The following is a 23051-nucleotide window of genomic DNA, read 5'->3' as shown; positions in this document are numbered from 1 at the left end:
ACCGCACGTCCTAGAAAGCTGAAAACGGGTACACGAACCACAAAGCTCTTCTCGCAATAAAAAATTGCTTAGTCGGTTCGATGTGTACCTTACATTTTAAGAGAGGAAGATGTTATGGAGGCGTTTTAGGGCGAAATGCGATAAGTGAGCCAACCTGCACAAACAGTTTGGCTCCGACTGGCTGGTCACTCAGCCAGCCGAGAGGCCACTCAGCACGATCGAAAGGACGATCGTGCTCTTCTTCGGGTACAGGGAAGGCGAATGACCTCTGATCTAGAATCGGGTTGCTCGCCATCGCGATTTAAACCAGTAGCATCACGTCAGCGGATGAGAAGTGAATAATGTTTAAAGGTGTACAAAAACCGCGAAAATAAAGTTTTCACCTAAAGCAAAATTCGGTGTTTAAGAGTTTTGATTCCTACGAGAGAGTATCCACCAACGTTACGTGACTAGTTCGGGAGCTAACAGTCAGGATAGGACTATCATCTTCCGACATCTGTAGACTTCTCATTTAAAGAGTTTATTTATGTCCCCCTACCCATGGTAGGGCTTATAAGGTCCAACATTTCCAGTACGGGAAATCCCTTCAGGGTTTCTATAGTCGCCAGGACGATCTAGTGCCCAAAAGTACGCTTCGAAATATTAGCCGGCATCGCGAATTAATGAACTCTTTTTAACAGTCGTTTGATTTTCATTTTAGTTTAACTGAGTTCGTTTGTTGTTCATTCCTGTTAAAATAAACGATCGTCAAAACAGTTAACGACTGCTCGATATCGCGAAAGAAATGGTTTAAAATTAACAGTTGCTAAAAATTAACCAGAGTCGTTAAAAATTGCTAGAATTTGGCATCGCGAACGCATTGAGTTCATTTGTTAATTTTAACGACTGGTCCTATGCCGCCGTTAAACAAACGACTGTCAAGAGAGAATGCGATACAAATTAACAGTCGTTTAATTATACTGCTCGAATTTTTTCCCCGTGTTTACCTATATGCGATATCGAGCAGACTTTAACTGTTTTGACGATCGTTTATTTTAACAGGAATGAACAACAAATGATTCGGTTAAACTATAATGAACTTTAAACGACTGTTAAAATGTGTTCATTTATTCGCGATGCCGGCTATTATCTACCTCAGTTCATTAAGCCTCCCTGGCCAGTGAGAGTTCAAAGTTACTACAGTGGAATTAAAACAAAACACATGATTTAATGACAAAACGAGTATATTTAATGTTTCCAAAGCAGCATATATCTTATTGACAAAAATAAATGTGTTTATCATATATATTTTTTTCTGCTCATCACTTAAAAAAATCAAAAGTTTATTGATTCTTATGTTCAATTATTGCTAAGAGTTGATCGTAAATGAATATTCACTACATTTTAGTGAAGTCGTACGCATTATATGTCCCTAATCAATTTATCCATCATTCAAATGAAGATACACGTTTCCAGTTACGTTAAAATCTTTTGCCGTTTAAGCGCGCCGCTACCATCGAATTGTTGACAGTTAGACGCTTTTGAGAAAACTAACAAATTTAAAAAGTATTCGATATTCCGAAGTGTTTTTGAGCTATGTTTTGTTAAAGTTATTGCACATTAAAGGAATATACGTAATAAAACGAAGTTTAAAAAACGTTTTGAATAAGTAAAAACTAGCTTTGCTTTTGCAATGTAAACAGAATATTGCTGTCAAAAATCTAATGACATTGAATCCAATCCAATGGAGCTGCGATACGATGCAAACGGAGTGCGATTCTACTGTAGCTGGAAACGAGGTTAAGAGTATACAATAAAAATGAAAAACGTTGCTCATACCAAACATACATTCTCCCGAGATAATTACTTTATTATAACAACTGCTGGTATTATCTATGAACATTAAAGCACTCACAGTTCTATTTTTCAAGTTTACCATCAGCGTAAAATTTGGGCTGAAATAAAAGAAAAGAAACTTATGTTAGAAACCATCCGTACTACTCCTAAGTAACATACAAATTACATTTAATTTGATTAACACGCGAGATACGAAAAGATACGACCTGGTCATCTTTTCGAGAAAAAAAAACAAAGTATAAGAACGTTTACATACAATTTACACGCATAAGGTATAAGGAATATTATTTGATTCATCAAATGTATATATTCAAATATGAAAAAAGAAAAAAAAGTAGGGTATAATATAAAATAAGAAGTTTCCTCCAGGCTAAAGATAGGTACCAGTCTGTAAATCGGAATTGAACATTTTCCTTTCAAATTTGCTCACGAGACTTAAAGTATGTATGTTAGTATGTTTAATGTATTGCTGGTGTTGTACAAAAACTACAAAAACAACAAAAAATAATTGATACATTTACTATAAAATGAATTAAATATTTTGTTTACAGGGTTTCCCACGATTTTTTGCCGTTTTCCAGATTTTTTTGGTTTATTTGTATTGATATCCAATTGGACGATACCAATTGTTAATAATAATTAACGTTAGATTCGATCTGTCGGTGTTATCTACCGTGATTCCCGACAGAGCGCGGTACAAACGCGTAGTGTGGGAAGCATCCAATACCGATCGAGCCAAATATTCCCGATCGCTCAAAGGCTCCCGAACGTCGTGGCTAAGGCAATGACCGAAAGCTACTCTTTCGCGGTAGCCCGAGTCAAGCGATTGATTTTTAGCGTCGCATTAAAATAATAATATAGACTGCTTAAGAAAACGCTTGTTTTTTTAATACCAAATACTACTACGGGCGAAAGAAAGAGTGCTGTTGCAATAGTTTGCAACATTCTAAAAATCAATTGACGAATTAAAAGTTCCTTTTACACAAAACAGTTTCTCTTTCAAAAATCTAACCCGTTGCCAGCTAAGAAAAGTTCCTGAGGTAATTCGAAATCGCTGTGCTGAAGTGAGGAACAGAAAAAGTTACAAGTTGAGGAATTGTTTTATAGCGGTTGTGCGTGTGTTAGTAGAAATGCTAGGAAAAGAAATCAGTTATTGTGTCGGTTCTCTGTTCATCTCACCCGTTGCCGGTGCCTAATAGTTCCTGAGGAAAATCGGAATAAGCCGTGCTGAAGTGCAGTGTATTAGGAAAGCTGATACAAACAAGTGATCTTTTTCGAGGTGTTATTACAATATATGCCAAACGTTAGTATTTCGTGCAATGAACATAACATATTTATCTGCATTATTTACGTTAGCACAATTGACAACGCTCAGCGATGCAATCTGTTCAGTGAGAAGTGTAACGCCATTTTCTCCAAGGGAGCAAATCCTACAGGCAGGGCAGAGCAACTATGCAGGGCAGAGCAATCAGTCAGGACGTAATAATACGATGCATAATTCTACAAACTATTATTCAGCCACATTTCGTAAGCCAGTATTGCGTTCGTATAGAAAAAGGAAGCACCGACTGTTAAGATCGAACCAAACCAGGAAGAGTGTTCGTAGGGCTCACGAATACTGGGGGGTAATGCTAATAATAATTAACGTTAGATTCGATCTGTCGGTGTTATCTACCGTGATTCCCGACAGAGCGCGGTACAAACGCGTAGTGTGGGCCCAAGTAGCAGAGCCGAAGTCGTTCAGAGATTTTTATGTGTGCCAAAGCGAGATGCCTTGTCTTCGCTCTCTAGATTTTGGACGGCAAACCGCCACGCGTGTAGAGATGTGTGCGTGTGACGAAAAATTATGGATGAAAAACGCGAGGAGCGAGGTCAGAAGTCTTTCGTTGGTCACACACACATGCATCTACCAGCGGATTGCGCTACACCGAGTCTACCCATCTTTCTCGATCTACCATGATTTTTTCTGCTATCGCACTCATCCGGTTGTTAGGCATCCTCAGTCTGTCCAGAACTTTCGTTGTGGAAGGATGTGCGGGAGTGATGTGCGATTTCTTGTGTCCCCTACTTTCCTTGTTTACGTTTTGCGCAGTGTTGCTTCTTCTTCCATTGTGGAATGATTTATCCTAGCTAACTTGTTGAGGTAAGTTTCTTGATCTCATATTTGCTTCAATGTACTCATTCAACTAATGCTTATCGGCTTCTAAGTTACAGGTGCATGCGCCATTCATCAACGCCTACCTGCTGGCATCATCAACAATCTTCAAAGTGGGTGACGGAAAGAAATTGTTTTCCAGGTTTAAAATATTAAGGTAAGTGTTGCTCTCATCATATACGCAAAACAATCCAAAGAAATACGCACTACATACATTAATTATTGGTATTGGTAATTATTGGTTTTTATTGACAGCGTTCAGCACAACTCAGCCACAAAACAACGCACTGGATTACGCTAAGAACCTGTCGAAACGCGCGCAGCCCCCGGGCGCGGTAGGAGAAAGGAAGAACAAGAGGAGCAAAAACTAAAGCCAGCGCGCAGCTCTGCTGGTACCCCGGACGCGGTAAGAAGAAAAAAGATCGAGAGGAGGAAGAACGGTAAATTTGGAAGGGGGAGACCGTTCTGCCGTCTACCCAGTGTGAGTGTGCCAATGCACGTGTTGGAACGGAGACAAAAAGTTGGAATAAACCGCATGTGAATGTGTGCATACAGCAAATGTAAACATGTGTGCCTCATCATTTCTATAAGCAATCCGAAAAGGGGGTGGAGCAAACACATTTTTATGCGTAAGGTGCAGAAGAAATCAGAGCGTGATAGTATGTTTGAACGCGATCGTTCGGGTGGAAGGTGTCTATGTGTGCGTGAAACCACATTTCCACTTCTTCTGCAAGTGGGTACGTAAGTGGGTACATATGTGTACGAGAAGATCCCATACAAAACATCGGCTTTTTGCGGACTGGGGGAAGCATCCGATACCGATCGAGCCAAATATTCCCGATCGCTCAAAGGCTCCCGAACGTCGTGGCTAAGGCAATGACCGAAGGCCACTCTTTCGCGTCGCAATAAAATAATAATATAGACTGCTTAAGAAAACGCTTGTTTTTTAATACCAAATACTACTATGGGCGAAAGAAAGAGTGATGTTGCAATAGTTTTCAACACCAATAATTAATGGCAACGAACCAAAAAATCTATGGGATACGATAAAAAAAAAGTCGTGGGAATGCACCAAAAAATCATGGGAACTGACCCATAAATCGTGAGAAACCCTGTATTGATTTATCCAACGATAGATTGACTGATTTATTTATGTATTTATTTATGTATTTATTTATGTATTTATTTATGTATTTATTTATGTATTTATTTATGTATTTATTTATGTATTTATTTATGTATTTATTTATGTATTTATTTATGTATTTATTTATGTATTTATTTATGTATTTATTTATGTATTTATTTATGTATTTATTTATGTATTTATTTATGTATTTATTTATGTATTTATTTATGTATTTATTTATGTATTTATTTATGTATTTATTTATGTATTTATTTATGTATTTATTTATGTATTTATTTATGTATTTATTTATGTATTTATTTATGTATTTATTTATGTATTTATTTATGTATTTATTTATGTATTTATTTATGTATTTATTTATGTATTTATTTATGTATTTATTTATGTATTTATTTATGTATTTATTTATGTATTTATTTATGTATTTATTTATGTATTTATTTATGTATTTATTTATGTATTTATTTATGTATTTATTTATGTATTTATTTATGTATTTATTTATGTATTTATTTATGTATTTATTTATGTATTTATTTATGTATTTATTTATGTATTTATTTATGTATTTATTTATGTATTTATTTATGTATTTATTTATGTATTTATTTATGTATTTATTTATGTATTTATTTATGTATTTATTTATGTATTTATTTATTTATTTATTTATTTATAAATGCGATGCGCAATCTCAGATTATTGAAAGATATGTCATTTCGCGTAGCCAACCCTGAGCTATAAACGTCATTTCCATACAATTTCAGATTGCGCCAAGATTGCGCATAAATTTTCAAGATTATATGTCCGAGATATATAAAATTTTTTTGACAGATAAATATATCAAATCGGGCCGTTTGACAGATAAATATATGCGCAATCTGAGATTGCGCATCGTCTATTGCTACGGTTAAAGCCTAGGGGAAGTCAGGATTGGTTCGACACTGCGGGTAAGTTCGACACCTTACCGTTTTTGTATTTATAGAAATTTTTGAAGGAAAAAAACTAGTACATATTATTTATGTCAACTGTTTCAAATATTTGAGTCACATTTCACTTATCAGAAACCTGTCAGTTGTCAAAAAACAACAAAATAAACACATGGTGGTTCTGATTGACAGCCGATGTAAGTTTTTACTTCTGGGACTTAAGGAATTGTGGCGTTATTTAAAAAAAAATAATAGTTTCCGTGTTAATACAGTGAACCCTCTCTTATTTGACACCTCTCCAATTTGAGAAACCTCTCTTATTTGAACATTTTTTGACAGTCCCTTGATTTCCAGTACATTTTTGTCCCTCTAATTTGGAAAACCTCTGAAATCTGTATCCCTCTTATTTGTGTATGGTGTTGCCATGGTTATTTAAAGATGTATGCTCAAATTGGCGATTCTGTTCGCAGTTTCCCATAGCAACGGTTAAGTATGCATACTAAATGTTCTGTTTCTTTCTAGTTTGTATGGACCTTTCAATCACTTTCAACCTCTGTAATTTGAAAATCCCTCTTATTCGACAGTCCCATCGCCTCTCAAATAAGAAAGAGTTCACTGTAGTATTGTTTTATAAACACTATTGATTAGTTGTGTATCACAGGGCGTAATTTTTATATTAAACTATATAATATAAAATGTTACTAAGACTTGTGCGGCCTATGGGGGTAAAATCAACACCCCACTTGGGAGTAGTGTAATGCTTATTTGTAGCATGTTAACTTTTTTTATATCGTAATTTGAAAGTGCCTGTATTTTATACAGATGTCCCTTACAAACGTAAGAATCAAGCTGAACAAACACTCAATTAAAAATACCGTAGAAGCTTTAAAACTCAAGATGTCAACAAACCAAGGAAGTTATAACTATGGAATTTAGCTATTATTCTCTCACAGAACGTTTGCCAAACTCGGACTCAAAACATGTACTTTAGGGTAAATGTACCAATAGTGGTGCAATTTGTAGTGGTACCGATGTGTTTTAATGGATTTAAAGTGTCAGGAACGACAATTTCTGAATATTTTAACACATAGCAATTGGAATATGTTTTATCTTCGCAATCACAACCATTTTTCCCATGAAACACATCAAATTTACGAAAAATTACATATTTTTGTGATTGCTTCGTTATACCTATAATGGTGGTATGGTTCCTATAGTCGTCGTATTGTGTTCCTATAGTGGTGGTAAACAAAGGTGCATCAAAAACGGTGTATAATATTAATGAAACTTAGTTTCGAAGCTGTTTTCGTATGAATTGCAACGATTACTGCCATAATGTTGGTTTCTTGCGTAATTTGATCGTAAAAAAATGTATAAATTTGCTTGATGAAACTATTCACTAAAGTACTGCATCACACCTGTCGTCAACGTACACCCGGAAGAGTGTGCTTGATTTGAAGTCAATTTATCATTCAGCCAGATAAGCGAATTTTGGCCTGTTTTTGGTAAATTACCTACATAAAAATCATTTCTGTTGCTTATTTTAGTGAAAACAGTACCTCATGCCAAAAATTTCCTCGAAAAAATCTAAAACGACCTGTATTTATTGATTTTAGAACTATAACCTCTAAAGGAACATGCCTGTTTTGTGTACCTATAATGGCACTATGGTAAAAAACACTTAAAAATGCATAAACATGGTAAAAAGGCAAATAATTTTAGTAAGACAATAACATAACAGTTATGTTGAAAAACTAATAATTGCGTGGTTATGTGGTCGTTTAGAACGTTAACAGAAAAATGAGTTTCGTTATGGAATCCTAAGGATTTTGGAAAAATGTTGACCCATTTCACAAAATAATGGATTTTTCGATCACTAAGTAACGGAACGGCCTCATTTAAATTTTAAACCCTTTGTAAAAGGCTAAAGAACATTTAACACTAACTTAAATAACTTAATTACTTTTAATTTGCCCTATGAACCGCATTTTAGAGCAATAGTACCACTATTGGTACTACCACCACTATAGGTACATTTACCCTATATATGGTTTAGGCTTATGAAAATTAAAATTCTTATAGCTTTGACCGTATTTTAGGCTGACTTTAGGCCGGGTAGGCATAACTGAAGAAAAAATAGTCGCTGGTTTGGAATCACATTGGCCGATGTTCGACTTTTGGCTTTTGAGTTGACAGAGAAAAATAAAATTGAACACTTTTCGATTTTATAAAAAAAAGAAGAAGATTGCTGGAAGATGGCTGCCAGGTTATTTTTTAAAGGAGTCTTAACCAATCATTCCGTAAACCAGATGCTATCGCCGCAGCTTCTACTATATGGAGTCTGGTCCGATGCTATTTGTAATTAATTTTTTGTTCTTGCTTGTAACTTCATTTCTTTCGCATATTTCAATAATGTTTGGTGTTAATTTTTCATAAAATTGGTACGAAATACTTTGTTGAACTTCAATAAAAACTACAGGCCATCAGAGTTTGTTATTTTAAAAGCTAAAATCAATGTGTCGAAATCACCCCAAGGTGTCGATTACACCCCATCATGGTGACGATCGTACTGCACTACAGTCGTGATGCAACAAAAAACACACTCTTTTATTTTTATCAAAATCAATCCAGGAACCGTAGTTTCTCGTAAGAAAGTACATAATACATCAAAAAAGCTTTTTCGATGTCTACTAGTAAGTTTACATAGGCAAAAGTATTGCAATCAGGGGAAAACCTTAAGGTGTCGAAGTTCCCCAGTTCCCCTAAGGCGGCCTAGGTAACCACTGACATACGTCGAGGTCGGCTAAAGTCTGGTGAGACTATAAGGTAAGGTCGTAAAGTGGTGAGACTATCAGGCCTATTATTTTACTCGAATGACATTCGATTCCGTCGGAAGCACTCGAGTCGAGCAGGAGAAAAATTGGTATCGTGTTCGCCATTCGAATCGATGAAGGTTTCGTCGACATTTTTGTTCTAGCATCTGTGTGTTTGACAGTTGGTCGAAGCAACCGGCGGTCGGAGTGAGTGTAAACAAACAGATTCAGCACTTCTTTAAAATCATTTTTTACCATAATTTTGTTGGAAATGGTGTAAATATGAGTGATGAGTGACATGATTACACACATAGACAGTGACTTAAATTATTTGTGAGTTTAAATTAGCGCGTTTCCGACAGCTTGAGCTGTCGGCAGAAAATCTCTCGAATGCACCTTCCTGATCGAGCAATACGGTACCGATTTTTACTTCGTCGACTCGAATCTACCGATAAGTTACTCGAAATGGAACGTCGCTAGCAAAACGATACGAAAATGAACAAAAAGAACGTGCGAGTGAATCTTCTCGAATGCCGAACGCAATATAATAGGCCTGAATAAGGTCTGTTGTGAGACTGTAATGTGAGTCGAACGGAAAAGAGTCAAACAAACCCATTCCAAACAAACGGAAATTTTAATGGTAATATATAGACTTGTTAGAGACTTCATAAGCTTCGTTGAATATATCAGAGCGTGTATTTAGCGCTATACAAATTTAGCTCTAGATAAGTTGAAATTTGGATAGATTTCGATTAGATTAATTTCGATCCCATCTCAATTATATCCTGAATCCTCATAAATATTTATTTCGTTAATCCAGGACATTTCTGTCAAAGGTGTTGGTATAAATTTGTTTAACAGGCGTGGTCTATTCTGAACTCGATTCGATTCGAATCGAGAAAATGAACACCTAAGTGAACTTTTCCAAAAAATTTACACACAAAGTTCATCAACTCGACGTCGAGAAGACTCGATTATAAGAATAGAATACGCCTGTTTATTAATATAAAACCGATAAGCAATACGGCAAATCCGTCCCTCTTTAATAAAAAAAAATAAAACCGATTCTACACACAGGGCAGTACGTGAAATCGCCTCTATTTGATTTTTTAGGTCTAGGATGAACTAGGTTTAAAAATTGTGTTAAGATAGGATATTAAGGTTAAGGTAAAACTCTCGCTTCTATTAATAGAACAAGCTACAACAGTGTATCAGAATATAACAAGAAAGTGAAGCCCCAAAATAGGATGTATAAGAAAAATAACCTGTAAAGCATACGTGCTACATCTTGTAAAACTTGGAAAATCAACTGTAAAGGAAATAAAAGTACAAATATACGTTTAACGTTTAACTAACTAAAACCGTAAAACAGAACACTTTCCGTCACTCTGATCTGACCTCATGTCCACAAACTGCCTTCGCTCACTCTTCCTATCCCATTTCTACATTCCACAACGTTTGTCGCTCATCAGGGTGTTAGTAAATTCTCACTTGCCACACGAAGAGATTTCTCCTGCTCACTTCGTGTGTTTGATTCTACCCATCTCTGTTGAACACAAGTCATTTTCATCCATCGCACTCATCAGGGTGTTTGCTCTTTTCCATCCAAGCTAAAGAGCGACTTCAGTGTGCTCTGAACCGTGGACGTGAGAGTGTATGTTTGTGTGCTGCGTGAACTATTTTTCCTGCGAAAAAAACTTTCTAGCACTTCACCATCGGCAATATTCTATCTGCTTCATCGGAGGACGAATTGTTATCATCTAATTGTTTCGGTAAGTGTCTGGTGCTATGTGACATTTATTCTAACTAAAACAGCTGCAAGTTTCAGATGTGTACTGCTACCGCTAGCTGTCCCCCACTCTCTTCAGAAGTGAAACGCTACTGGCATCGCGAAAGAAATGGTTTAAAATTAACAGTCGTTAAAAGTTAACCAATGTAATTAAAAATTGCTGGATTTTAGCATCGCGAACGCATTGAGTTCATTTGTCAATTTTAACGACTGGTCCTATGCCGTCGTCAAACAAACGACTGTCAAGAGCGAATGCGATACAAATTAATAGTCGTTTAATTATACTGCTCGAATTTTTTCCCCGTGTTTGCCTATATGCGATATCGAGCAGTCGTTAACTGTTTTGACGATCGTTTATTTTAACAGGAACTCAGGAACAACAAATGAACTCAGTTAAACTAAAATGAACTATAAACAACTGTTAAAAAGAGTTCATTTATTCGCGATGCCGGCTACTGTGTGCACAAGCGTTCAAAGTCGTTGAATAATTGATCCTCAAGCACAAAGGTAAGTTTGTTGAAAAGATTACACTTGATTTGAAGATGTGACAAAGTGTGTCTATTAATTGAGTATTTTCATCAACAGCCTTCATACAACACTGCGGTCGAGGCGCGCCAAATCTCATGACATCTTCCCTGAACCAAGCAGGCTGAACACGCGCACCACCAAACGGGTTACAGCGCGGTGTGAAGAAGGAGGAAGAAGAGAAGGCAGAACTGGAAACATCCACGCCAATTTACCAACCACCGTGTGTGTGTATGTAAATATGTGAGAACACATGTGTGAATCCTCTTGTGTAAAAGCAAACTGCAAAAAGAAGAAAACATCTAGTGTGAAGCAGCTAGGCTGCCGCAACCAAATCAAGAGTGAATTCTCATTTCAATCCGAAAAACTGGGAGAGTGATGACATGCGAAATAGAATACAACTAGAAACACGAGAGAGGGCCACACGAAGCGCTGTCGGAATTTTTCACCATCGCGCACATTTTGCGTTATGCGTGCGACTAAGTGAGCCATGATGAGCGAGATGGCTCCCATACAAAGGCCTTCGGCTTTGCTAGCTTGGTAGTCACATGTGAAGCATGCATACCTTTCGGGTACGTTCGGGGTATGAGCCCTGTCCCTCTCATGTTAATGGTAAAGATAAAATCGTATGCAATCGGCTCTGCATTTGGACGTGGGCAGACCCGTGGGCGTCATGTGTACGCGGGCAGTGAGCCTTGATGAGCGCGATGGCTCCCATACTAAGGCCTTCGACTTTGCTAGCTGGGTAACGCCCACGTCCTGCCCACATCCATGGTTGACTTAAAGTACAACCGAAGAGAGTTTCCTATATTGTGCAATAAGAACGAATGAAATTAAGTAATTAAGCCGAAGAGACTGAGGCGGTTTCCACTGACCGATCGATGACGAGCGATAATTCATTCTGTGCAATGATTTACCGATGAATAGGTTTTTGATTTCTTTTTAGCCAAAATTTGTCCACTGGGGAACCGTTGAAATTAATTTTTAATCATTTCCGAGTCACTATAGTTCATTTTGGTTCATTTTTATTTAATTTCATAAAATTTTTGTTTCCTGGGTCGTACTACATATTCATTCAGTGTTAATACACTGTTAAAGTTGAAATTTTATCAAAGTGAAGTTATACCCATGCTGCTATAGCCAAAAAAAAACAAAAAAAAATTATCCATTGATCGTTTGCCAAATCTCAAGTTACTCGAGCAGTGACTGGAGCGAGTCGATCGATCGTATGTAAAATGTTTTCGTTGTCATATTTGCAACAAATCGTAATATTTTTCTTTAATGGAACAAATTACATGGTAAAATGTAGCAGGTGAGAAAGGGGAAAACCTTAAAAAATAATTAAAAAAATAATATAGATATATAGCTATGCGAACCAGACTAGAGTAGAAATCAATCCGCACATCCGTACATTCGAAGTAGATAGCATTGACACGCATAACCCTATTTATAAATATATAGGCAAGTGGCAAGTGGTCCGCAAGCGGTATGTTTAACATGCCTGGAGAAGATACTCCTGGATTATACCATGATATGGAAATGGTAAAACATTAGCTAGCATCGCGAAATAATTGGTTTAAAATTAACAGTCGTTAAAAGTTAACCAGAGTCGTTAAAAATTGCTAGAATTTGGCATCACGATCGCATTGAGTTGATTTGTTAATTTTAACGACTGGTCATATGCCGCCGTTAAACAAACGACTGTCAAGAGAGAATGCGATGCAAATTAACAATCTTTTAATTATACTGCTCGATTTTTTTCCCGTGTTTGCCTATATGCGATATCGAGCAGTCGTTAACTGTTTTGACGATCGTTTATTTTAACAGGAATGGACAACAAATGAACTCGGTAAATCCAAAATGAACTTTAAACGACTGTTAAAATGTGTTCATTTATTCGCGATGCCGGCTTTTGTCGGTACCAAGGTCGATACAGCATAATTGTTTTGTAAATATTTTAAAATGATATTTGATTTATTTTATTTTATTTGGATCAAAATTTTGATATATACCTCGTCGTGGGTCACGTTATCCTTAAGAGTTTCGTCATCATCTCCTGAATCATCTTCACCGGAGCTTTCAGTAGAGTTAGCTGGTTTGTTGTTGTTGCCGGCAAGTGCTTTGTTCTGTAAAAACAATAAAAAATTAACAATAATATATATATATATATATATATATATATATATATATATATATATTAATATATATATATTATATATATAGTATATATATGTATATATATATATATATGAATATATATTATATGTATATATATTATTATATATTATAATATATATATATTCTATATATATATATATATATATAAATATTATATATATTATATAGTTATATATATATAGTATATATATAGTATATATATTATATATATATATAGTATATATATAAATATAATATATTCATACTTCACAAGGCTCGAATGTAAATGACAGTGCCCAATTGAGGGTTTACGTCGCCCGAAAGTAGTATTTACGGCGTAGTAAACCCATACAAGTAGAAAGTATTAAGTATTTACGGCGATCGATAACGTTTTGACGACGCCCGATTGGCTAAGTGAACCCTGTATAGTGCGTTTAAGGAGCTAAGTCTTACAGGGTTTCGAGTCATATAATGTAATAGTTGAGGTTAATCAAAGCTCAAAAAGTTTACGCTTGATTTATATGGGAGAGTGTAAACTTCCCGTCAAAAGACAATAGGGTTGTATAGCTGAAATCCAGTTTACGCCAAAGTTTACGCTTCGTGTGACGTCCGTATGATGGCTGGTGCGAGAGCGCGATGTAACTGTGCGCGCACAATAACTGTGTGGAACACAACACTAAGCACAAGAACTATGCGGAGAATAATCAGCCGTACCGGCGAACTCGTTCGTCGAAAAACATTCGTCGCTCATGAGTGGACAGGGTTGTACCACTAGATTGGGCAGAACAAAGCCTAGACAGTTTTCTTATTTTTAATCATAGAGGGCTATGAAATGAGCGAAAATGAGCGTTGCGGCGAACGTTCCCGGGAACGAACGAGCTCCCCGATACTGCCGAGTAACTATGCGGCCGCTCAGTAGCCTTGTGCGCGTGTACAAACTGTGCGGGAACTCAATTACTGTGCGCCCACAAAAATTGTGCTGCCACATATTAAGTGTAAAATACTTAATACAAACATTAAAACGATTCCTAAAGTCATTAGAAATAGCCGAACAATCGAAGTACTTCAGATAATGTATGAGTAATAATGTTGCATACTATGCAACAAATATTTTTAGTGTCAATACTTACTCCGTCACGCTTCATTGATGTGAGATTGTCATAGCAATCCAGACATACTCGCAGAGGTTTATTGCTCTGGCCTGGTAGAATAAATTTTTTCGACGAACAAGGACCACAGACTACTGCTCCACAATTTCGACAATGATGCTAAAATAATTTTAAAAAATTAACAAGTGCTCAATGTTCTTAAAATCCCGTATCTTAAGTGTTGTGTAAGTATCTTTTCAACTAAATGAAGTGATAATTTACATGTATGATAACTGGCCATTTCTATAATAAACGTACCCGTCTGTTAATCATAGTAAAATGAGTCTTTTTACAATGCATGCAGATGGTAGCTTCACTATCCGGAACCCATACAGCAGCATGTGTTTCAACTGGTTTCTTGCCGCCTGTTAAATAAAAAAAAACTTGATAAGGGAATGTGTCATTTACTGAAATCCAACCTTCACCATACTCTTGCGCAATAAATCTTCTATGCACTTGTTGATGTGTGCCATCCATTCCTGCTTCTCTGTTTGTGTCGCAGCATACACAGCAAACGACTTAGTCGCTGTACGTATCAGCCATCCATTCCGGTACTCTGTGTGGAGTAGAATATATGACAAACAAAGATGGGTGAATCACAATATTTGCTACTACAAAAAATATCCTATATGATATCGAATATGGCAGTGATCTCCAACCCGTGGTCCGTGGCGATAACAGACGTAATTACAATACAAATTGTCTATTTTTTCCCCTATAATCAAGATTAAATTTGCAACAGGCATGTCTACAGGGTGGCCACTCGAATCAGGATTTTAAATTCCCGGTTTTTTCCCGGTTTTTCGCGATTTTTTTTTTTTGTTTTCCAGGTTCACTATGCTTCGATACTTCAATTCCAAATTATTATATCATACGTTTTCAAAAATCGTTATCTAGAGGATGGTAAGTAAACACGGGCATTACGAGAACGAAGGACACTAGTCAAAAAACTTGATAAAAGTTATTAGTGAATTATTCAACAACATAGTTCCAATCTGGAGGTGTGACAACATATTTGAGAACCATTTTTGGCATGATTTCTATCAAATTTGTACAAACAAATTTTCAATCGTGCGCTCGAAACCAAAATGCAAACTACCAATGTACAGGCGATGTATGATTGGGTAACCTTCAAATCGCTAAAGGGGACAAAAATTATCAAATCTGCTCAAAAATTGGGATCGCCCACTAAATCCGACCCGACCGCAACTTCACGAGAGATGAATAACAAAAGACAGCAAAAGAGTGCAAGGTAGAACGAATAGGCACACCATACCCGAAATGTGCAAGAACCGATATCGATGAACGTAAGTATTGCACCAGTGCAAATGAGAATTATAGTACATATATTGCGTACCATATGTGAGAAACGGAAAATGTTGTTCATACACATGGGTGTGATGTTGATGGCCTGTGGTAAGTTGGGAACAATATACAAAACATACCATTAATTTAAAATGCACTTCGTACGATGGTAAACAGTGATAGCAAAAGTTTGTGATAATTTCCCGTTTTATTTTTTTGGAGATTTTCCCAGTTTTTTCCGATTTTTCCTGGAAAAATAAAATTCCCGACTAATTCCCGGTTTTTCCAGTTTTCCCGGTTGAGTGGCCACCCTGCTGTCTAGAATAATATTTATCGTATTTTTTATCAAAAGGCCTTATACTTAGTCCACTAAATATATACACTTAATGTATCAGGGTCGCGGCAAATGTATTTTCAAACACAAGTGGTAAATTATCCTAAAAAGGTTGGAGAGCACTGGCCCTTAGTATTACTTACGACCATTATCTTCCAGTGCTTGCAGTTGGACTTCTTCGAGCGGTATTAAGTGTTGTTTGTTGTACTTCTTCTTGCCAATAACAATATTGCCATACACCAAAATATCATTAAATAGGAAAAATTGACGAGCTTTTGGTCGTTTACGACACATCTTTGTAAGAACACCTTCACCTACCAGGACCCGCCCGGGAAGAAACAATGGTTGGCCAGATGTTCCGAAACAGTTTTCCACCATCTGTATTCGGCGAGCATTGGCTTCGCTGTTAACTGAAAACAACGTAAAATGAAATATTAATTAAATTGAATAAATGTTTCAATATTTGTTTTCTTAATATCAATAAAGATTGTTTGGTAATTTGCTATACTTGCTGTTAAAATGTTTTAATTTTTAATTGCACCATACATAAAATGAAGATCAAATGTCAGTGTTGAAAAAAAATGTCTTGAACGGTCTTGTACTTAGGCATTTAAAATTCGTTCGGTGAAAGCATTTGTTGACAATAACAAAAGTTAACCAAAGACCGAATGCGGCTGATACAGCTAAACATGGATGAGTCATTCATACCTCGTCATCACTATGATCAAGTACAAAGAATGCTAACTTATGTATATACATCAAAGATGTGCACGATTGTTTATGAATATTATTATAATGCTTTTTAATACCCAATTGAACGTTCATGAATGACTTATGCAAGCTAATACGTTTGAAAAACATTGATATCAGCGCACAAAGAACAATTCATGACGATATTGAATGATACAAAGTCAACTCACCTAATTTGTCAACCATATTTGAGCAGCACTAATTTCAATGTATTTAAAACTATGCAAAACACACACCCTAACTATATTTCAAAATTGCCGAGACAATCCACTATATAATAAAATGAAAACCCGCACAGTATGCAGTATGATTTAATAAATATCCTTTTCGCTCTTTTCCAACTCTCTGTTTTGATAATTGATCAGTCGCTGCTGTTGCTGACACAAGAGTGCTGCATATTTTACAAACGTCACACGAAGCGTAAACTTTGGCAAAAACCAAGATGGAATATAGAGAAGGTGTCTTCTTAGCGTTTGGCATGTTGCCATTTAGGGTGGTGGCAACGCTCCTCAACAAATCTCGTCCGATAAAATCGCATCCCAAAGTGGGTATAGGGACTAGGTTGGCTTATAGGTTTGGCGGGAAGGCCATATTGGACGAACGAATGACAGGAGGGGATTCGATTGTGATACGTAGTTTTTCACCCACACTACGACACATCAACCAAAACAGCCATTGGAATTCTCACGCATACATCAACAAATGATCGAATCCCCTCCTGTCATTTCGTTTTCATTTTTCTACAGCACGGCTTTCAAATTGTTCGGGATAAGCCCACCTGTATAATAAACCCACTTTGATCGCATCCGATGAGCGTTGATACGGGCCTTAGATATTCAGTTTGACAACAGCCGTTTTCAGGCAGCAGCTGCATTATAACGTGTAAAATGGCGATTTATGGAGTGTGGATGCAAAATACAAGTTTTTAGTGCTAAACAAATGTTTATTAAACGAAAAAAATTCTTTTTTCATATCCAAATACCAGCAACATCGTCGCATTTGGTTTTTTTTCTAAAGCCTCGACATTTCTCTTCCGGGGGCTCCGGCATAAAAATCGGGGAGGGCTGGTGCGGGTTAATGAAATTTGTATGCAGAGAGTGACAGATGTCCCCCACAATGTCGCCCAGCAAAAGTGATAAAAATCAACCTTCTAAATACATTATCCTTGGACCAAGGTGGAATGTATAATGAGGTGTAGTTATAGCGGTTTTGGCGATCCCCCCCCTGGGCTCCGATTTTGACAGATGGTTTTCCGCTTGTATATGTATTGATGGATTGTTTACGTTTTGCATGGTCAATATTTGGTGGAGATCAATTTGGGTGAATATTTTAGTTTATTAGAACACTGCCCGTGATTTAAAATGGATATTTTCCTTTGAGAACTTGAAGCGTTCGCCAAACGCGGAAAACTAACTGTCAGTTTTCTTCGTCGATTCTTCTTCCACCTAGCTGTCAAAACGGGCTTATAACTTGACCTGATATCTTTACGGTCCTTGGCTCCGGTATAAAAATCGGGAAGGGCTGGTGCGGGGTAATGAAATGTGTATGCAGAGAGTGACAGATGTCCCCCACAATGTCGCCCAGCAAAAGCGATAAAAATCAACCTTCTAAATACATTATCCTTGATCGCATACAATTTTCTATTCCCCGCTCCAGCCCTCCCCGATTTTAATACCGGAGCCCCCAGTATTGTTATGTCAAGCAAGGTGTCTTTATTAAGTAGGTGAATTGTTAGCGCGTTTTCCGGGCGCCATCATTGAGTATTGTTATGTCAAATCGCATACAATTTTCTATACCCCCCTACAGCCCTCCCCGATTTTAATACCGGTGCCCACAGTATTGTTATGTCAAGTCGTGAAATGTCAATTTGCTCTGAAGCACTTCACCTCCTATTATCCATACACCTTGATGTCAAGTCGTGAAATGTCAATTTGCTCTGAAGCACTTCACCTCCTAATATCCATACACCTTGGATAAAATTGGATGCGAAAAAGCGTTGCCACCGCCCTTAGGGCCGTGGCTGTGCTTCATCGCATGCGATTTTATCGCACGTGCTGTCAAACGCTTTTTCGTAAGATATTGCTATTATTTGAATGATTTTAATAATATAACGATTGTGAAAAATTAAGTTGTGATTGTTCCTACAAAACACCACATATTTAGTTTGACAGATAAAATCGGATGCGGCGTCCGACGAAATCAAAAAATTTTGCCTTAGGCCCAAAGTGGGTTTATTATACAGGTGGGCTTATCCCGAACAATTTGACAGCCGTGCTGTAGAAAAATGAAAACGAAATGACAGGAGGGGATTCGATCATTTGTTGATGTATGCGTGAGAATTCCAATGGCTGTTTTGGTTGATGTGTCGTAGTGTGGGTGAAAAACTACGTATCACAATCGAATCCCCTCCTGTCATTCGTTCGTCCAATATGGCCTTCCCGCCAAACCTATAAGCCCACCTAGTCCCTATACCCACTTTGCTTAGGCCCGTGTCTGTGCTCCATCGGATGCAATTTTATCGGCAGGTCTGTCAAAATTTTATATGAGATTTGACAGATAACGTCGGACGTGCGATTTCATCGTACGACGGAATTAAAAAAATTGGTTTTCGTCGGACGCCGCATCCGACGAAATCAAAAATTTTTGATTCCGTCTTACGACGAAATCGCACGTCCAACGTTATCTGTCAAATTCCACATAAAATTTTGACAGGCCTTCCGATAAAATCGCATCCGATGGAGCACAGACACGGGTCTTACCGTATTAATACACGATGCGCAATCTCAGATTGCGCATATATTCGTTTTATCAAAACATAAGTCATTTCGCGTAGCCAAGCCTGAGCTATAAACGTCATTTCCATACATTTTCAGATTGCGCCAAGATTGCGCATAAATTTTCAAGATTATATGTCCGAGATTGATAAAACGAATATATGCGCAATCTGAGATTGCGCATCGTGTATTAATACGAAGATATTTAAATTTTTTTGACAGATAAATATATCAAACCGACGGGTCGACAGATAAATAAATGCGCAATCTGAGATTGCGCATCGTCTATTGCTACGGTTAACAGTTTTCAAATGATGCAAAGCTCCCCCTTTTCCAGCACCTGATATTTTTAATCTATCTTGGCGCCGCGGCTATATGTAAACCATCTGTATACATACACCTTGACAGAAGCATGTTTTAAAACGTCAAAGATACATGTTCCGCGTTTCACCATGTGGTAAAAACTTATGTGGTAAACAAACGTTTACCGGTTTCCTCTTCCAGTTGTTAAATAATATTTTTGTGCTCAGGCGGCAATGCCAAGAAACCAAACTAAAATTATGTCTAAAAGTAAAAGCAATGTGAATACATATTGCATATCAAATTTTTATTTGTATTTTTATTAACTTTTAGGAGGGAAGTATGCAAACGTGCGCAAAAGAAAAATGAGCAAGCCGGTCATAGATGGTACCCCCAAGCATAAAGCTCGCTCCAATAAAACTATCTTGCAAATGTCAGCAGATATGACTGAAGGCATGGAAGAAGCGTATCGTAAAACAGTACTCTGTGAAATTAGCCACCAAGAACACGTGAACCGATTATTGCCAATAAAAGTCAAAGGCAAAGGGCTGATAAACCGAACTGCTCCTAAGCAGATAAAGGATGATGCTAGCGTATGCTCTTCTGATCTTGATAACAAACAGTCTGCAGAAGATATATTTGACGATAAGCCGAATGAACAGCAAGTAGTTTCATTGGCCGAAATTTTGCTTAAACGTGATGAGGAAATAAGAGAAAAACAATTTTTCATTGGAACGACTTGTGCGGCAATACTTGAAAATCCGGAAGCAAGAATTGAGAACATTGGTGTGCTCTTAGATCTATTAAACGAAGTAAATCGAGATGGTTCCATCAATTTTCTACCTGTTAGAAAAACGGCAATGATATCCCTCGTAGAAGTATTTAAAGATATTGTTCCAGAATATCGGATTGGCATTGTTGACAAAGAACATCAAAAGTGTAAGTCAAATTTTATCCAACGACTTGGAAAGAAAAAAAGTCAAAGGAGTATATTATATGTATTTTTTCCTTATTACTTTGCAGTGAAAAAAGATACGCTTGCACGCGTTAATTTTGAGAACAAGCTCTTAACTTACTATAAGCAATTATTGAAACACATCGAAGGTATCACGAGTAAATACACTAAGAAGCTTCTTCGTTCGGAAAAACAGTCCGTAGAAACACGGCAACTATTAGAAATGGCTGTGCAATGTATGTGCGACCTAGTGTTAGCACATCCATATTTCAATTACAGTCCCAATCTTGTACAAGTACTAGTGTTGATGTTGAATAACACTAAAGAGACTATACGTAAAATGGTACACACTTGCTTTAGTGTTTTGTTTAAAACGGATGCTCGATTAGATTTGACTCAACATGTAAGTTTTAAAAAAGGTGAACAGTTCGTCGTGCTTCATCATGTTTCTTTTTTTTCAGACTGTTCGCCATATCAACATGCTAATAAAGAAAAAACAACGAAACGTGTTTCCTGAAATGATATCCTGCTTGAAAAACCTTCAAATTCATCGAATAAATATGAACGATGATAAGTTGCTGGAAGTAAAAAAGCAAAAACTCGAAAAGCAAAAATCGTACGTAATCAACATGTCTCGGAAGGAACGTAAACGCAAGAAAAAGTTGCAAGAACTTGAAAAGGATATTTTTGAAACAAAAGCAGAGGAGAGCAAGCAAATTGTGCGTCGAAAATTGACAGAAATTTCGAAGTTGACGTTCATGATTTATTTCAAAATTCTTAAATGTTACCCCGATTCTAAAGTGCTGAGCGCAACATTGGAAGGACTATCGAAATTTGCGCACACTATTAACATCGATTTTTTTGCTGACCTAGTTGAGTTATTGAACAATCTGTTGGAAAACGTGGAATTGGGATATAGGGAGCAATTGCACTGCATTCAAACGGTGTTCATCATACTTAGTGGACAAGGAGAAGTTCTAAACATTGATCCGGCAAGATTTTACTCGCATTTTTACAAAAATTTACTGTACGTAAATGCAGGTAAGCAACAACTAAAAAAAATCAGATTTCCTTAATATTAATTAGACCGATCCCAATAAATAAATATTTACAGGAAAAAACCACGATGATATGCAGACTATTATCAAAACATTGGATGTCATTTTATTCAAACGTCGTCGAAACGTAACATATCACCGCTACGTGAGCTTTGTGAAACGGCTTGCAACGCTATGCCTACAGGTGCTCCCCAATGGATGCCTAGGTCTTATATCTTTAATTCGAAGCTGTATGCACATGAATCAACAACTGGACATCCTGCTTGACTCTGAAGCGGTCGTAGGTTCGGGGAAATTCGATCCTTTTAATGATGAACCGGAATTCGCTAATGCTAATTGTACTGCACTTTTTGAAAGTAGCTGCTTGGTACGGCACTACCACCCCTTAATTCGCAAAATGGTAATGAATGTCCTTAAAGGTTCTGACAGCGTTCCCATCAATTCCGGGCGAACTTTGTAAGTAATGAAGGAATGCATGTAGCAAATTTCATTCGAATTGTTTATCACAAGGATATTAATTATTCAATTTGCTTTTTTGCAGAACGCCGGACGAATACTACACTAACTACGATTGCACGGAAATGGTATTCAACCCGGAGATTGCACCACCATCACAGGTCAAATATGGTAAAAATTATCAAAGATTAGTAGGGAGTAAAATACTGAAAAGAAAAACTCTGAGCAAACTTTCACTTCGCATGAAGGATGGTACTGTAATTGGAAAATCAAAGGAAGGTTCCAAAGGGTTGTTCCATGATTATTTTATGGATTACATTCAAATGTCAAAAATGAAGAAAACATCATTGCCGGATAATTAAGTGCGCATGAACTGCAAAAATAAAACATGTTTGGTAATTCATTCAATACATTATTATTGATTTATAGAATAACTATTGTAAGTAACAAGCTAACTTAATTTTGACATCTTAATATTGATAACAGTCTATTCGTGACTTACGTGGTTCTCGTCATAGGGCCGTTTCTGTGCTCCATCGGATGCGATTTTATCGGAAAGTCGACGCAACACAGACACGGCTCTAACTTGGGAATGATTGTACAGTTTATCTGTT

General features: G+C 36.9%; 2 protein-coding genes across 2 annotated transcripts; one reads left to right on the top strand and one right to left on the bottom strand.

The window, feature by feature from the left end:
* Nucleotides 1-1824: 1824 nt before the first annotated feature.
* LOC120957617 (pleckstrin homology domain-containing family F member 2) lies at nt 1825-17304 on the bottom strand. The gene is made up of 7 exons (XM_040379908.2): nt 17065-17304; nt 16288-16554; nt 14936-15061; nt 14764-14870; nt 14488-14625; nt 13213-13326; nt 1825-1934 (listed from the first exon to the last, which is right to left on the bottom strand). Exons 1-7 carry the CDS (start codon nt 17078-17080, stop codon nt 1899-1901), a joined length of 804 nt encoding a protein of 267 aa, XP_040235842.1. The 5' UTR covers nt 17081-17304; the 3' UTR covers nt 1825-1898.
* A 2789-nt stretch (nt 17305-20093) lies between these two features.
* Nucleotides 20094-22845, top strand: LOC120957901 (nucleolar complex protein 3 homolog). Its single transcript, XM_040380338.2, has 6 exons — nt 20094-20238; nt 20302-20907; nt 20992-21326; nt 21385-21964; nt 22038-22437; nt 22523-22845. The coding sequence occupies exons 1-6, from the start codon at nt 20205-20207 to the stop codon at nt 22797-22799; spliced, it is 2232 nt and encodes a 743-aa protein (XP_040236272.2). The 5' UTR covers nt 20094-20204; the 3' UTR covers nt 22800-22845.
* The last annotated feature ends 206 nt before the right edge of the window (nt 22846-23051 follow it).

The sequence above is a fragment of the Anopheles coluzzii genome, chromosome 3 (assembly GCF_943734685.1).
Source record: "Anopheles coluzzii chromosome 3, AcolN3, whole genome shotgun sequence".
Taxonomy (NCBI): domain Eukaryota; kingdom Metazoa; phylum Arthropoda; class Insecta; order Diptera; family Culicidae; genus Anopheles; species Anopheles coluzzii.
The sequence above is the reverse complement of the archived record's forward strand: the minus strand, read 5'-3'. Positions and strand labels throughout refer to the sequence as shown.

Bases quoted from the DNA above. Each gene is read 5' to 3' on its own strand.
- LOC120957617 (XM_040379908.2), bottom strand. The intron at 14,626-14,763 runs GTACGTTTATTA...AAATTATTTTAG, and splicing joins TTACTATGATTAACAGACGG to CATCATTGTCGAAATTGTGG. The intron at 1,935-13,212 runs GTATATATCAAA...CTTTTATTTCAG, and splicing joins ATAACGTGACCCACGACGAG to CCCAAATTTTACGCTGATGG.
- LOC120957901 (XM_040380338.2), top strand. From the start codon at position 20,205: ATGCCAAGAAACCAAACTAAAATTATGTCTAAAA. The intron at 20,908-20,991 runs GTAAGTCAAATT...ATTACTTTGCAG, and splicing joins TGACAAAGAACATCAAAAGT to TGAAAAAAGATACGCTTGCA. The intron at 22,438-22,522 runs GTAAGTAATGAA...GCTTTTTTGCAG, and splicing joins ATCAATTCCGGGCGAACTTT to AACGCCGGACGAATACTACA.